Genomic DNA, 15,822 nt, shown 5'->3' on the forward strand with positions numbered 1-15,822 from the left:
CAAACATTCTTACACTGTTAATGGCAGGGTTCCCAAACTTGACACAGTTGGCCACTGAGTGACAATAATGAATACTTAGAAAATGGGTGGAGCCTACAACAGCCAATCAAAATTCACCTACTGATTTTTTCAAGGGGAATATTTACATTGCTACTATTTTTACACTGTTAATGGCAGAGGCCTCGAAGTCAGTCATTGAGTGTCTGGGGTCTAAATTCACTAAAGGGGGTGGGACCACAAACAGCCAATGAGATTTGTTAGATTGATTTCAGCCATTCTGTTATTGGCAGGGTTTTCAAACTTGACACAGTTGGTTACTGACATGACTGGGATTAATATTCAGGAAAGTGGGTGGAGTATACAACAACCAATCAATATTCACCTATTGATTTTCAAGGGGAATACATTGCTACCATTCTTACACTCCTTAATGGCATTCTTACACTCTTAATGGCAAATGCGTCAAATCTAGTACAGTCAGTCACTGGAAGACTGGGGTTTAAATTCTGAAAAGAGGGCGGGCTACAAACAGACAATCATATTTGTTTAATTTCAATGGAAAAATGCAACTTATTAATGCCAAGGACCCCAAAACTCTCATACAATTGGTCTTTGAGTGACTGTATGTCAAGGTTAGAAACAGTGAGTGGAGCCAAAAACAACTAACTTTTTACATGGAAATATATAAACTGGTTATTCTTACACTGTTAATGGCAGGGTTCTCAAACTTGACACAGTTGGTCACTGGGTGAATGGAATTAATATTCAGAAAAGTAGGTGGAGCCTACAACAGCCAATCAAAATGCACCTATTGATTTTTATGGGGAATATTGAAGCTGCTGCCATTCTTACACTGTTAATGACAGAGGCCTCCAACCTGCTACAGTCATTCATTAAGTGACTGGGGTTCAAATTCACTAAAGAGGCTGAGCCACAAACTGCCAATCAGATTTCTTTGCTGAATAAACTGCTTCCATTTACACAATTTTGATGTCAGGAACCGAAAAGCTCACTAACTTGGTAATTGAGTGACTGTGTGTCAAGGTTACAAACACTGGGTGGAGTCAAAAACAGATTTCCCTGGGAAAATGTAAACTGCAGGCCTTCTTACACTGTTAATGGCAGGGTTCTCAATCCTTGTACAGTTGGTTACTGGGTGACTGGGATGAATATTCAAAAAGTGGGTGTAGCCGAGAAATGCCAATCAATATTCACCTGTTGCTTTTGAAGGGTAATATTAAAATTGCTGCCATTCTTGCTCTGTTAATGGCACAAGCCTCAATCCTGGTACAGTTGATCATTGGGGTTCAAATTCAGAAAAGGGGGCGGAGCCAAAAACAGCCAATCAGATTTGTTTTTATTGAAGCCAAGGACTTGAAAGCTCACAAACTTGGTCATTGTCCATGTTACAAAAAGTGGGCAGAGCCAAATACAAATTTCACGGGGAAAATATAAACTGCAGGCCTTCTTACACTGTTAATGGCAGGGTTCTCAAACTTTGCCCAGATGGTCACTGGGTGACTTGGATAAATATTCAGGGAAGTGGGTGGAGCCTATAGTGGCCAATCAAAATTTACCTATTGATTTTCAAGGGGAATATTTAAATTGCTGCCAATGTTAATAAAAGATGCCTCGAACCTGCTACAGTTACCGTACTCAATGGGTGCCTTTGGGGTTCAAATGCTGGAGAGGGGTGGAGTCAAAAACAGCCAATCTAATTTGTTAAATTTCTATGGGAATATACAAATTATTGATGCCAAAGCTCACAAACTTGGTCATTCAGTGTTTGTGTGTTAGCGTTAGAAAAAGTGGGCGGAGCCGACACCAGCCAAATACATTCCTGGGCAACGCTGGGTCATCAGCTAGTACTACATATACAATACATACATAAGTCTGCACTTTCTGATGAAGGGGATCATTTGTGGCCATAAAACAATTGTCATTTTTTGTGTTCACTCATGCATCGAAGAATCAAACAATTCTGCAATTTACTTATGGTGTGCTAACGAGCCCTGGATTTTGCCTATTGTACTGGGTGTCGCTTGCACCCTGGATATGCACCCAACCAAAGACGCAAGATGTGCCTCTTGCAGAGCCTCTACCTTACTCTAGGTGGGACAGGGGAGGGAATAAAAGATAAAAATAAAGAGATATGGACTTCGACTTACAGAAAAATAAAACCATACGTTGTATAATATCTTTTAATACATTATATAAGTAACACAATTTGAGTTTATACAGACAGAGCAGAGAATAACGTAAGATTTCAAAGTCTATTACATATCCAGTTGTAACTGAAAAAAAAATGCAATTAAAACATTATAGATCGGTTTCCTTTACAAAATAAAAAGTGCATTGATAATATAGGTATAGGCAGAGTCCATCAGGCAGGACCTGCTCGGCCAATCACTTCTGTAATCAAAAACGCTTCCAGTTTAGCCATACATACATATATATATATGATTTACTTTCATGTCATTTACTAGTTCAAGTTCATATTGAAAAAAGTAATTATACGTCGTGAAAAAGATAATTCTTCAGCTATATTTCCTAGCTGATACCAGATCAACTACAAAAGAAAAAACATTCTAAAAATATTCCCTAAAATTGTCTCTTTATTTGTGTTTGGTTGTCATAGAAACGATTAAGTCACTGTGAAATCAGTCCGAGATCTTCCAGGTCCGTAGATGGTTACATAGTTCACATAGCGTTCTGCCCAGCGAACATCTCGCTGGTCGCAGGTATTTAGGTCCGTTAGCTTTAAAAAAATTCCATTGGCGTAACAAAATAGCTCCACAGTCCCAGAGGTATAACAATAATGTCCACTGTTCAGCAGAATCCAGAAAAGGGTGTCGGGTGGTGCTCAAATCGTTTTATTTTGGTGATATTGCACAGATAAAGCCTTTAGGTTTAAAGTAAGCTAATATTGTGTTGCCTATGCCCTCACTTGATGGAACTGATATGAGAATGACAAGGTAACGGGTTTATTTGCTAGGACAAAGAGCAGGATGCATGGAGGCAAACAGTCAGATTTCCAGATCTACGGCAGTCAGGAGGTTGTTGTGGACCAACTTACTTCACAAGTGTCTCAGTGCCATATTGGATATGCCTGGATTTCTTCCCAGATCCTCATAATCCTTTTTTGTATGCTTGATTAGACTTTAATGTTAAAGCAAGAATTTTTTTACTGTCAGAAAGACATTTTTATGCTGTGTAAAGGTAGTGAAGCTGACCTTAAAGGATACGTCCAGGCAGAACGAAAAAACAAAAACCCACTTACCTGGGGCTTTCTCCAGCCCCTGGCAGCCATCCTGTGCTCACGCCACAGCTCCGGTGGCTCCCGATCTCCTCCGCTGCAGAAGCCTCGCCAGGTCGGCTTCTTCTGTGCTTTACCGTGCGGGTCACGTGGTAGTGCTGACGCCATCAGAACTGTACTGTGCAGGCGCAGTAGTTCTGCGCCTACGCAGTACAATCCTGAAGACGTCGGCCAGACCACGTGACCCGCGTGGTGGTAATGCACAAGAAGCCGACCAGGAAGCCGGCTTCTGCAGTGGAGAAGACCGGTAGCCACCGGAGCTGCGGCGAGTGCACAGGACGGCTGCCAGGGGCTGGAGGTAGCCCCAGGTAAGTGGGTTTTTGTTTTTTTGTATCCTTTAAAGGAAATCTAAAATCTGAAAAAAGGCATTTTAACTTATCTGGGGCTTCTTGCAGCCCCCTGCAGTTATCCTGTTCCAGCGCCATCCTTCTGGAATTCTCCAGTCAGCAGCGTCGACCCGCCTCCTCGCTGCCCCATGCATGGAAGTGTTCTGCATATGTGCAGTATGGGGAAATCGTTACTGTGTATAACACTCCCAGTAGCGGGAGCGTGATCAGGAGGAGCGCAGCACGGAACCAGGTAGGTGCAGTAGCCTGCAACTGGCCAGCTTTGAGGGGGTCGCTGCTGCTGGTGGGTCCGGAAAATATGTCGCGAGCACAAGACGACTGCGAGGGGCTGCAAGAAGCTCCATGTCAGTTAAACTGATTTTTTTTTACTTAAAGAGAAACTCCAACCAAGAATTTAACTTTATCCCAATCAGTAGCTGATACCGCCTTTTACATGAGAAATCTATTGCTTTTCACAAACAGAGCATCAGGGGGTGACGTACGACTGATATTGTGGTGAAACCCCTCCCACAAGAAGCTCTGAGGACCGAGGTACTGTTGGCAGTTAGGCAGCATAGGGGAAATAGCTGTTTACAGCTGTCTCCAACTGCCAAAACAGCAAGCAGCAGCTACATAACCTGTCCACAGTAAAACTGTCACCATGTAATAATGTCAGAATGTAAATCGGGGAGACTAAAGATTTTACAATGAGCAAACACTGACTAAATCATTTATACATAATTATTGTAAAAATTAAGCACTTTTTTTATTACATTATTTTCACTGGAGTTCCTCTTTAAAGGGACACTGTAGGGGGGTCAGGGGAAAATGAGTTGAACTTACCCGGGGCTTCTAATGGTCCCCCAAAGGCATGCTGTGCCCGCGCAGCCACTCCCCAATGCTCTGGCCCCGCCTCTGGTTCACTTCTGGAATTTCAGACATTAAAGTCTGAAAACCACTGCGCCTGCGTTGCCGTGTCCTCACTCCCGTTGATGGCACCAGGAGCGGACTGCACAGGCCCAGTATGGTCTGTGCCTGTGCCATGCGCTCCTGGTGAGATCAGTGGGAGCGAGGACACGGCAACGCAGGCGCAGTGGTTTTCAGACTTTAAAGTCTGAAATTCCAGAAGTGAACCGGAGGCAGGGCCGGAGCATCGGTGAGTGGCTGCGCGGGCACAGGATGCCTGCGGGGGACCATTAGAAGCCCCGGGTAACTTCAACTCCTTTTCCCCCGACCCCCCTACAGTATCCCTTTAAGTAACCGTTTAAGTGAAAATTTAGACATTCTAATACCAACCAAAACCCTGTGGTATGATAGCGGCAGAATAGGATCCTCAAAAGTAATCTTGAGAAGATTTGGACAAAAGTTTTTTGCTCTTTTCATCCCCCTGTAGTCTCTGCTCCCTGAAGGTCTTTCCGGTACCCTCCCTTAAGCCGCAGTGAAGTCCGCGATCCAGCTGTGTTGTGGACCACTGTGCATGCGCTATTCCAGGCCGCGTGCTCCCCCCGATCGCACTCCCGTGGCTGGGAGTATTCTGCGCATGTGCAATTACAGTCTTAATGAGCTGTGCATGCGCAGTGATCAGGGGGTGTATGTGGCTGGGACTGCATCAGCACAGCAGTTGTGTTGCAGACTTTACTGGGCTGACAGAGGGATGATGATGCAGTACGTGACGGAGTGTGAGGTGAACAACAATGGGTTGGGTCCGTGCTCGGACGAGATGTTCCGGCAGTCTAGATTGGCTGCCTCAGCTTAGAACCATCTAGCATGTGTATGGGGCCCAGATGTCTAATGTTTAATCCTGAAAACACATACTCCTGTAATCAGTGTTTGCTGAAGTGCTCATAATAATTAGCACAGGGATGATAAGCTTGTATAAGGACAATTTGCAACCAGGCAGGAGGAAGACCAACAAAGACTTCAGATAGTTTTACTGTCAATTAAAAGTACATCCAAACTAATGTAGGGTGTATTGTGTGTTTACGGATATAATTAATACATAGCAATACACTCCCTCTAGCTCTGAATGAGGTAATCTATTAATCTAATTAAAGGATACCCTAGCGCTAACTTAAATCTGAAATGACGCACTGTGTGGGGAGGTTTCCATAGGCTTACTGCACCTCCCGTGGGCTGGAGTCTTCTATGGTTTGCCCACTGTGCCTCCCGTTGTGTATATCTTAGTTGGTGCCCTTTGACCCTGCGCATGCACAGTATGTCCTAATGGGCTGCCTGTGACCGCGCTCGCCGGTGGAGTGTGTGCGTACAGTAAACTGGTTCCTGGCGAGCTTGGTCACAGGCAGCCTAATAGGACATACTGCGCATGCGCAGTGCAGTCAAAGGGCGTCGACCAGAAGGCACAGCGGCCGAACTATAGAAGATGCTGAGCGACAGGAGGTGCAGTGAACCTATGCGCTCCTCCCCACACACCCAAGGGCGTCATTTTTAGATTTAAATTTACAATAAGGCATCCTTTAATTGCATCATGGATCAGGGCTGCATTTTTTGCGTTGTAACCACAATTAAAAGTACAATAAGACTTTAATATAAAATATAAGATGCCAGCATGCGATCCCAACCTGCAAACAACTCTGCAAAACTGAACTATTGGTTTTAGGTGGAGGTAGCTCTTCTACACCTACGAAGGGAAATGCACAGATGACAGCCTGTCTGCAAAATGCCCCAGTCCAAGGTGTGCATTCAGTATGGCCCTGATTACAAAGCATATCATGGCAAGATCTGCAATAGTGAAACATCTGGATTCAGTGCAAACACATTTATGTCATAAAGGCAAAGTGATGAGATGGCGCCCCCTGGAGTCTTCAGAGTTCATTTGTTTTCTGCTTTGTGCATAGCTGCAAGAAGAAAATACATATGTATTAAAGGTTAATAATTGTACAAAGTTATTTACACTCAGCATAATTGTTACACAGACTTAAATAAAGTCAGCTGAGGCGGCCGGTAACGACCACCTCAAGGACCCCCAACCCATGAGCGATCCACCCGGTGGATCTACTCACGCGAGGGACAGCCAACTACTTGGAAGACACTGCTCCCTGCCCACTGCATAACCACATGCACGCGCCTCTCTGTCATCCCTCTGTCCCCCAGCCCTTCCCCCGCATAGCACAGCCCTTCCCCCGCACAGTATGCATAGCCAGTAACACAGTCTATACTGCCCGGCCCAGCGATGTCACCCAGGGAGATCAGTTCCTGATGCCCGACGGGTGACATACATCATCGGTGTGTACTCACCTTTAGACTGAAGCTAGGTACACATGCTAGACTAAACTCAGCCGTAGCCACTGATAAAGACCGCCTCGGCTGACAGTCTACTGTGAATCCAGCAGCAGGTTAAAGTCTTTTAAAGATGCAACAAATGCAGAGGCAGTTCCGGGATTTTTTTTTATTGAGAGTGCTATGGAGGTGCTGGATCCAGTGCTGTCCATGCACTGGAAAGTGGGTGTGGTAATGAGGGGTCATGCAAGGCCAAATGAACTTGTACAGCTGTGTAATTCACAGAATGTGGACATCAACAGCTCTATATAGCCAGATGTAGGCACCTCCGACCCCAGTATAGGTAGCGACATGTCCCATAAGTATAAGCCCCTACCTTAGGATTGGTGGCCAGATGTTCCCCCAATATAGGTAGCCAAGTATAGGTGCCCCCAGTAGAGGTAGCCAGGTATAGGTGTCCCCAGTAGAGGTAGCCAGGCAAAGGTGCCCCCAGTACAGGAAGCTAGGTATAGATGCCCTCAGTATAGGTAGTCAGGTATAGGTTCTCCCTGGTGCCAGTGCTACCAGGGTACTAATGAGAATTTAGGGGATGCTACAGCCCCCGCTAGCTCCTCTCTGGCACAGCCACTGAACAAATTTACTGGGAGCCGCTAACTGATTGGCTGCACACCAGATACACTGAAGAGGAAGTGAAGAGAACCTGTCCGCTGCTGGAATGAAGTTCAGTATGAAACCCTGCTGAAGCAGCTCAGCACCCCAGGGCCAGAGTTCCATTTTTAACAGCATGAACATCAGTAGTGCTTTTATTGTGAAACTATCTGTGTAGAAGAACTTCAGAGTACAAAGGGTATGTGCTGTCTGATTGGGTGAGGTCCATTTAGCATCTCCCCTATTCCCGCACATTTACAGTTGACTAGTATGGACAGTGCCTTAGACCTGCATTATTGATCAGAGACTACCGGTGATATACAGTTTTAAGTACACTTATTGTGATCGCTCTGAATGAAGAACAAAATTACTTACAACAAATACTAACTGACACGTTCTTAAGCAAATGGATTTCCAAACGGATCTCCAAATGGATCAGAAGATGTTATTTGATGTGCTGCGGGTTTCTGAAAAGACAAAAAAAAAAAGAAAAAAAAACGTGACATGAAATCGATTCTGTTTCAACCGTCTTCAGTTGCGATTACTATGCAGCGAATAGCCTGTGATCTCTGCTGGAGGCTCTGCTGATCCCTGCCCCAATCAAACACAGTGACCCCATTTCTCCCATTATAATTCACATGAATCAGTAGGGCACACAACAGCCAAATTCCCTGACTGCATAAGTTGACTTGAGACACAGTTCTGCTTTTGCAATCCCATTATGTCACCAAGGGCTTGATTCACTAATCGGCGCTAAGTGTTAGCGCCGGCGTGAAAAGAAGTTTTTTTGCCCCTAGTGAGCGCAAACCTACTTCGCGCGCAGCCCCGCTCACTGCGCGCACAGCGCGGGTGGGCCTATACTAGTGCGCGGTGCGGCGATAACGTCGCACCCGCTGCCCCTTAAACGTCACACTTGGTGCGACGATAATGGCACATCGGGTGCCCCCGAAGCGGCGCATTAATGCGCCTTTTCAGGGGCACCCAATGCGCCGTTATCAATGGGCAGCGGGTGCAACTCGCACCGCGCACTAATGTAGGCGCACCCGCGCTGCGTACGCAGTGAGCGGGACTGAGACTGATGTGTGGGAGCAAACTACTTAGTGCCGTAGTTTGCGCCCACTAAGTGATAGGGCTTAGCACCGGTTAGTGAATCAAGCCCCAAATGTCTTAATGAGAGAAGTTCTGTCTGATTGAAAACAATAGACTTTATATACTAGCAGAAGAGTAACTCAAGGGCTGTAGTGCGTTGCCACCTGCACCGCGCTTATTTTTATGATTGTCTTTTTTTTTCGCGCTGTGGGCGGATGCGGCAGGAGCTTCCCATCACAACGGAAAAAAAAAGGCCTTATACTAAAGCCTGGTACGTGCCTTCAATTTTCATTGGCCTATGACTGACCAATTTTACCGCTTCCTTGAGAAGTATGAGTACTATCTATGAGAATTTACCCACACAATCTGCTCATAGTATTCACAATTTGTCGACCCTCATAATACATGCAGATGGTAGAATTGGCCACATTGGCCCATCAAAATCGAAGGTGTGTATTAGGCTTAACTCCCTTATCTGTATTCTCACCTGAGTCACCTACCGTATTTTTCGGACCATAAGACAACCATTACTGCCCCAAAGGGTGGGTAAAAAGTCAGTGTGTCTTATGGTCCGAAGGTCTCCCCACGAGCCATTACCTATTTCGAGCGTCCACCTACTGTCTCCAAAAAGGCCTCCCTCGATAATCTCCCTGCAAGTTACCCATTCAATTGCATAATAAAACATCCCGGGCAGGCACCGGACCATACATTAGTGACAAGGAAGAAGACAGCAGCCCCCTATTATTGACGGGCTCCGATGCCTTTTGGGGTGGGCCATAAACAGTCTGCCCACATCAATCACCTATATTTTAGGAGCTCTCAGCCAATCCTGCAGGGGTTGTTTCCCAAAGCCTTGCACACTACCGTGTTAGTCTACCTAGCTCTACTGTAATCGCTCTGAGGCCAGGATATCAGGGTGTGCGTTCAGTCAATCACCTTGCTTCTAGACCTACTGCCTCAGCTGAGTAGCATTAGTACTGGCTTTAGTAGTATCTAATTTCATGAAAATCGAAGGAATGTTGTCCCACACTAACATGGACTTTGACCTCTAGTTGGCAAACAGGAGGTTGATTTTGCACTTTTGTGTTTAGTGAAAGTTCAGCAGAGTATCTACTGAAGCCCATCTGTAATCAGCCAATACAAATATAGGGCTTGATTCACTAAACCGTGATAACTCAAATATCACACGTTATCAAAGATATTACACCTTATCAAAGTTAACACGCCTTATCCGAGTAGCATAGCGTCGCTACGAACCCGCAGGGGCTCAGGGCAGGACGAGTGCCATTGCCAATTAGCAGACATAAGTTCGTAGCGCTCGCTATGCTACTCTGATAATGCATGTTAACTTTGATAAGGTGTGATATCTTTGATAAGGTGTGATATCTTTGGTAAGGTGTGATATTTGAGTTATCACGGTTTAGTGAATCAAGCACATAATGTGCTATTGTCCTCCTCAGCAACTGCTAATGGCTTGCAAGAGGAGATTTCCTGCAACGGCACTATCAAAGTCCACAATTTTACATGCTCAAATCAAATAAAATATTGTACTCTGTAGAGGGGTTAGGGCCCAAATCATCAGCAGAGTGTCCCTGTCCTGTAATGATAACCACTACACATAGCTAGAGGGTCTATATGACCACTGTTCCACCACAAGATCAAAAGGTTTGATTTATATAAGAGTGGTAATATTACTCTTCACAACCGGCGAATGGCACTAGTAGCCAGTAGGTAATGCAAGTTCCGCTGTTAGCGTGACTCGTGGTGTTGGAGTAGCGTGACCATCACTACGGAAACGTGCGTAACTAATAGTAACAATAGCTACAGGTGTTGCGATACTGAAGTACTGCGAGACGCGCTAATAGCATAATTCACAGTACTTACTAGCATCAGTAAGGATAATATTGCCGTGGGCTGCGTGTGCACGGTAATCTTACTGCTGTGATGTGAATCAACTCCAAAGATACATAGCTAGGGGGTCTAATAGACTACTGTTCTGCTACAAGGACAAAGATACATAGCGAGGGGGTCTAATAGACTACTGTTCTGCTACAAGGACAAAGATACATAGCGAGGGGGTCTAATAGACTACTGTTCTGCTACAAGGACAAAGATACATAGCGAGGGGGTCTAATAGACTACTGTTCTGCTACAAGGACAAAGATACATAACTAGGCAGTCTAATAGACCACGATTCCACAACAAGAAACACGATACATAGCTAGGGGGTCTAACAGACCACTGTTCCACTACAAGAACAAAGATACATAGCTAGGGGGTCTAATAGACCACAATTCCACTACAAGAACAAAGATACATAGCTAGGGGATCTAACGGACCACTGTTCCACTACAAGAACAAATATACAAAGGTAGGGGGTCTAATAGACTACGATTCCACTACAAGAACAAAGATACATATGAACGTGGGCTAACAGATTTCACTACACACACACACACACACACACACACACACACACACACACACACACACACACATATATATATATATATACACACACACACACACACACACACACACACACACACTACACACACACACACACACACACACACACACACACACACACACACACACACACACACACACACACACACACACACTCACATATATATACACACACACACACACACACACACACACACACACACACACACACACACACACACTACACACACACACACACAGACACACTACACACACACTACACACACACACACACACTACACACACACACACACACACACACACACACACACACACACACACACACACACACACACACACACACACACACACACACACACACACACACACACACTTTTTTATGACTCCAACATCTAATGAAGAATATTGAATAGTGTATGGGTACCTTTACCTTTCCAGTCATCATTTCCTATACACAATATGATGCAAGATGTGTTTCATTGCTTATTTTTTTGTATCCTCCTCAAAAAACGTCTCTCTACAACATAACAGAATCAAATTGATTTGGCTCATTGTGAGGTTTTGAAATAAACTTGAATGAACCTGAAATTCTCCATCTATCTTTGGAAAAAGAAGAACAGTTACGGACATTTTTTCCATTTCTTGCCTAAAAAATGAGTCTGTAAAGTGCTCGGGAACAAGGCCTACATACATCATATCTCTCCAGCTCTTCATTTAACTTCACCTCTTGTCTCATAGCAATAAAAGCTGATCTGGACAAATGGCTTTTCACGTATATTAAATGGCCAGGAAGAATAAATGAGATAAAAATGAATATACTTCTGAGACTATTATTCTTTATGCAAATGATTCCTATTAAATTAACTCAGAGGTTTTTTTTGCAGGGTTAATGAGAGGTTTGGCCTTTCTAACTTAAAATTATAATAATATGCAAATTATCTGGTGAGAATTTTAGTCTAGTCTAGGAGTCAGAGAATTTAAAGGGAACCTACAGTGAAATATATGTGGCCAGATTAACTTAAAGAGGAACTCCAGTGAAAATAATGTAATAAAAAAATTGCTTTATTTTTACAATAATTATGTATAAATGGTTTAGTCAGTGTTTGCCCATTATAAAATCTGTTAAATCCCTGATTTGAAGTGACAGTTCTTCCTCCCCTCTGCTCGTCTATAATTCATCCTCCTCCACCTGCCGCTATAGTTCCCGTTATGTTTTACCGCACACAGTGCACAGGAGAGCTGCGCTGTGTGCGATCGTGTGGTATTTGAGGTCGGAAGGATATTCGACCTCATATACCATATGATCACACACAGCGCAGCTTCCCTGTGCACTGTGTGCAGTAAAACATAACGGGAACTATAGCGGCAGGTGGAGGAGGATGAATTATAGACGAGCAGAGGGGAGGAAGAAATGTCACTTCCTCCCTGCACATAATCAACGTTCTGCCTCAGTCGAAGATTATGACTGAGCAGAAGGAGGACTACAGGGGGCACAGGAGGGGGGAGGATGGTGCTGTGTGTTAGTCACAGCACCAGTAATTAAACAATATTATAGCAGGAGGGGGAGAGGGAACCAGGTCAGGGGTACATTAAGGACTGCCCTGCTTCCTGCTAGTCACCAGAACGTTGTTGTTGTACTCGCAGACCTGAGTTTTTGGACGTTTCTTGAACCTGCCTATTTTAAACTGTTGCCGAACCTGTTATCCTGTCCTTGACTTTGCTATTAGCCTGTTTTCTTTGTACTGTACCTTATCTGCTAACCTGTTGCCAAACCTGCTACTCTGTCATGACTTTGCTTATTGCCTGCTCCTTTGGTACTGTGCTTGATATACTTGTATGCTATATATGTTTTGTATAGATTTCCTGTATATATTGCGGTGTAAATAGTTAGATTGGATAGTCAGGGTATTGGTGATTTCATGTTTATAGAGTGACTGCCTGTGGTTTACACTTAATTTGCAAGTTACTGTGATAGTCTCGTTTGCATGTATTTGCATGTTATTGTTTTGCAAGAAACCTTGCACATTACATCCTTGTTCCAGTGTTTGTATTGCTGCAAACTGTGGTTATCATCTGTTCAGTTTTGTAACACATGCTGAGGTTTGTCAGGTTCTATCTAAAGGGAACACATTCTTGCACATAAATCAGTGTAAAAGTAGCAACAAAACTGCACTTATCTGATTATATTATATAAATGGGCGGTGCTGGTTTAGGAACAGAAGTCTGCAGGCAGACCACAATCATGGGCGTCCGCAGAAAATTTTCCAGGGGGGGGCAAAAAGTGGGGAGTTAAAAATTTGGGCTGGTGTTGTGTGGCGCGCGTAGCGCGCCAAAAAATGGAGCTACGTCATGCGGCGCGCGTAGCGCGCCGCGCCGAAAAATGGGTGTGGTCATGAACCAGAATGTGGGTGTGGTCGTGGGTGGAGACAAGTTTACATGAACTAAGCAATGGTGGGACATTAGATTAGGACAATGGTGGCGAACCTTTTGGAGGTCGAGTGTCCAAACTGCAAAGTCACTTTACTATCACAAAGTGCCAACAGCAATTTAAACTAAATACAAACGTTTTAACTCATACATGAACATTATGGAAAATTAAGTTGAAAATAAACTGTGAAGATAAACAATTTCATCCATCGTACTCCTGAAAAAAATTATTCATTTTTTTTAGAACCTCCCAGTTTCATTTTCTGTTTTAAAAAGCAGAAAAAGTAGGTTTAATGCTATTGTCTCATATGATGATGATTCAGCTTTTTCTATAGTCTCGCAGTTAGCAATCATGTGACCCCCAACAAGACAAATTCAGCAATCATGAGGCCCCCCCCATCAAGACAAATTCAGCAATCATGAGGCCCCCAACATGACCAACTCAGCAATCATGAGGCCCCCAACAAGACAAATTCAGCAATCATGAGGCCCCCAACAAGACAAATTCAGCAATCATGAGGCCCCCAACAAGACAAATTCAGCAATCTTGAGGCCCCCAACAAATCATGAGGCCCCCAACAAGACAAAGTCAGTAACCATGAGGCCCGCAACAAGACAAATTCAGCAGTCATGAGGCACATAAATAGACAGCTTTTCACATAAATAGGCAGAATGCCCCCTTAATATGTAGACACCTCTCACCTGGCAGCAGTTCCCCAAAATACACTCAATCTGACAGCAGTGGTTCCCCAAAAATAGGTAGCCCCAGGTCTATAGGTGTCCCCAGAATAGGTGGCCAGCGGTATAGATGTCCCCAGAACTGGTAGCCAGGGGTAGAGATGTCCCCAGAACAGGTAGCCAGGGGTATATGTGCCCAGTATATGTAGGCACGGGTATATGTCCCAGTATATGTAGGCAGGGGGTATATGTCCCAGTATATGTAGGCAGGGGTATATGTCCCAGACAGTATATGTAGGCAGGGGTATATGTAGGCAGGGGTATATGTCCCAGACAGTATATGTAGGCAGGGGTATATGTCCCAGACAGTATATGTAGGCAGGGGTATATGTCCCAGACAGTATATGTAGGCAGGGGTATATGTCCCAGACAGTATATGTAGGCAGGGGTATATGTCCCAGACAGTATATGTAGGCAGGGGTATATGTCCCAGTATATGTAGGCAGGGGTATATGTCCCAGACAGTATATGTAGGCAGGGGTATATGTCCCAGACAGTATATGTAGGCAGGGGTATATGTAGGCAGGGGTATATGTCCCAGTATATGTAGGCAGGGGTATATGTCCCAGACAGTATATGTAGGCAGGGGTATATGTCCCAGACAGTATATGTAGGCAGGGGTATATGTCCCAGACAGTATATGTAGGCAGGGGTATATGTCCCAGTATATGTAGGCAGGGGTATATGTCCCGGTATATGTAGCCAGGGGGATATGTCCCCAGAAAAAGTGGCCATGTGTGCAGGAGGAGGGGAGCAGCGGAGAGAAGAGGGAGAGCTATGGGCACTCACCTTAGGGGGCTCTCCCTCCCTCTCTCGCTCTCCCCTCCGGAGTCCGGAATGAAGTGTGCAGCGGCTGGCAGCGGTGGGCGGAACTTACCTCCTCTCGTCGCACGCGCCGGATGGATTAGCCGCTACTCTGGCCTGATCCAGACCAGAGTGCGGCACCAGAACTTCCGGCGCAGGAGCGAGAGGAGGTAAGTTCCGCCCACCGCTGCCAGCCGCTGCACACTTCATTCCGGAGGGGACAGCGAGGGAGAGAGAGACCCCTAAGGTGAGGGAAGGGGGGGGAGACGTCCGCCCTTCCCCACTGTGCCCATAGCGCTCTCTCTCTTCTCTGCGTGTTCCCCTCCTGCTGGCTGCACGGGCACGCGGCCAGGGGGGGGCAGCGGGCGGCCAGGCTCGGGCAGATGCCCGGTTTTGCCATATGTGCGGACGCCCATGACCACAATGGCTGCTGAAATATACACACAAGAATGGGAAGTTGTGCTCATGTGAAACACTCCATTCTTGGCTCTAGATCTACATCTCTGGTGTTGTATTTTGCCTGAGGAAGTGTGCAAAAGACTAACGAAATGCGTTGCCTGTGCATAATTAAGCTGCATAGGTGTATAAATGTGTCGTTATTGAGGTAATCCAACTCTCCCTTTGATAGTTTAGCTGTTTTTAACACAGTTGTATTGGGGGCCTCTTCCCCCTTTATGTATTTTATGGATACGCTGTGAAAATATAATCTAGGAGAAAAAGTAAATTAGATCAGGCCTACTGTGTCATAAGAAACGGAAGGTGCTCTTG

At 45.1% G+C, this 15,822-nt stretch overlaps 1 protein-coding gene across 4 annotated transcripts in view; it reads right to left on the bottom strand.

Moving 5' to 3' along the window:
• Positions 1 to 4,882: 4,882 nt before the first annotated feature.
• DAB2 (DAB adaptor protein 2) overlaps positions 4,883 to 15,822 on the bottom strand; it is a 230,627-nt gene continuing 219,687 nt past the window's right edge. For all 4 annotated transcript variants that reach the window (XM_068250826.1, XM_068250852.1, XM_068250843.1 and 1 more), the window contains 2 exons: positions 7,903 to 7,994; positions 4,883 to 6,497 (listed from right to left, as the gene is read on the bottom strand). In XM_068250826.1, coding sequence (XP_068106927.1) covers positions 7,926 to 7,994 — 69 coding nt within the window. In that variant the 3' untranslated portion in view covers positions 4,883 to 6,497; positions 7,903 to 7,925. The remainder of the gene's footprint in view (positions 6,498 to 7,902; positions 7,995 to 15,822) is intronic.

This window comes from Hyperolius riggenbachi, chromosome 1 (genome assembly GCF_040937935.1).
Source record: "Hyperolius riggenbachi isolate aHypRig1 chromosome 1, aHypRig1.pri, whole genome shotgun sequence".
In the NCBI taxonomy this organism is placed as follows: domain Eukaryota; kingdom Metazoa; phylum Chordata; class Amphibia; order Anura; family Hyperoliidae; genus Hyperolius; species Hyperolius riggenbachi.